This window comes from Sinocyclocheilus rhinocerous, unplaced genomic scaffold, assembly GCF_001515625.1.
Source record: "Sinocyclocheilus rhinocerous isolate Xijiao unplaced genomic scaffold, SAMN03320098_v1.1 scaffold1649, whole genome shotgun sequence".
Taxonomy (NCBI): Eukaryota; Metazoa; Chordata; class Actinopteri; order Cypriniformes; family Cyprinidae; genus Sinocyclocheilus; species Sinocyclocheilus rhinocerous.
The window spans coordinates 3,929-4,712 of record NW_015649580.1 but is presented as its reverse complement, the minus strand read 5'-3'; the positions used below and the strand labels follow the sequence as shown (position 1 = coordinate 4,712).

The following is a 784-nucleotide window of genomic DNA, read 5'->3' as shown; positions in this document are numbered from 1 at the left end:
TGCATTTGACTGTTTTTATTCATTTTGAAGAACACTGAATGTGTTTTTGTGCAGTGAGATGAGTAAACACATGTTGATATTTAGTCTAGAACTACAGTAAGATCATGTTCACACACAACGCTCTGCACTTACTCCTGATTTCTGTCACCATGGCAACACCAGAGCTGTCACTCAATATATGAGAAGCAAAGTAATTGGTGTTACTTACTTGAAAAAGTAACTCATTTATTTCCTTCTAAATTAAAAAGTAATGCGTTACTTTACTAGTTACTTGAAAAAGTAATCTGATTACGTAACTTGCGTTACTTGTAATGCGTTGCCCCCAACACTGTTCTTGTCACCACCGTGAAGAACTAAGCATGCACGTCTGCATCAGAATTGACTGGAATTGTGCATGATTTTCAGGTACTGGACATCACTGAACAATCTTGTGGCGTCGCTCTTGAACTCCGTGCGATCCATCGCCTCGCTCCTGCTGCTCCTCTTCCTCTTCATCGTCATCTTCGCCCTGCTTGGTATGCAGGTTTTCGGAGGGAAGTTTAATTTTCCAGATGAGCATGTGAGACGGAGCAACTTTGACAATTTTCCTCAGGCTCTGATCACCGTTTTCCAGGTGAGTTTTCATTCATATTACATTTAGTTATTTAGCAGACACTTTTATCCAAAGCGACTTACAAATGAGGACAATGGAAGCAATCAAAATCAACAAAAGAGCAATGATATGCAAGTGCTATAACAAGTCTCAGTTAGTTTAACGCAGTACACGTAGCAAGGTTTTTTTAAT

The 784-nt window shown here is 39.4% G+C and overlaps 1 protein-coding gene across 1 annotated transcript in view; it reads left to right on the top strand.

Annotated features, from left to right (window-relative positions):
• The window catches only part of LOC107710794 (dihydropyridine-sensitive L-type skeletal muscle calcium channel subunit alpha-1-like), a 5,541-nt gene that overhangs the window by 864 nt on the left and 3,893 nt on the right, over nucleotides 1-784 (top strand). The window contains exon 2 of the mRNA XM_016515644.1: nucleotides 406-613. Coding sequence (XP_016371130.1) covers nucleotides 406-613 — 208 coding nt within the window. The remainder of the gene's footprint in view (nucleotides 1-405; nucleotides 614-784) is intronic.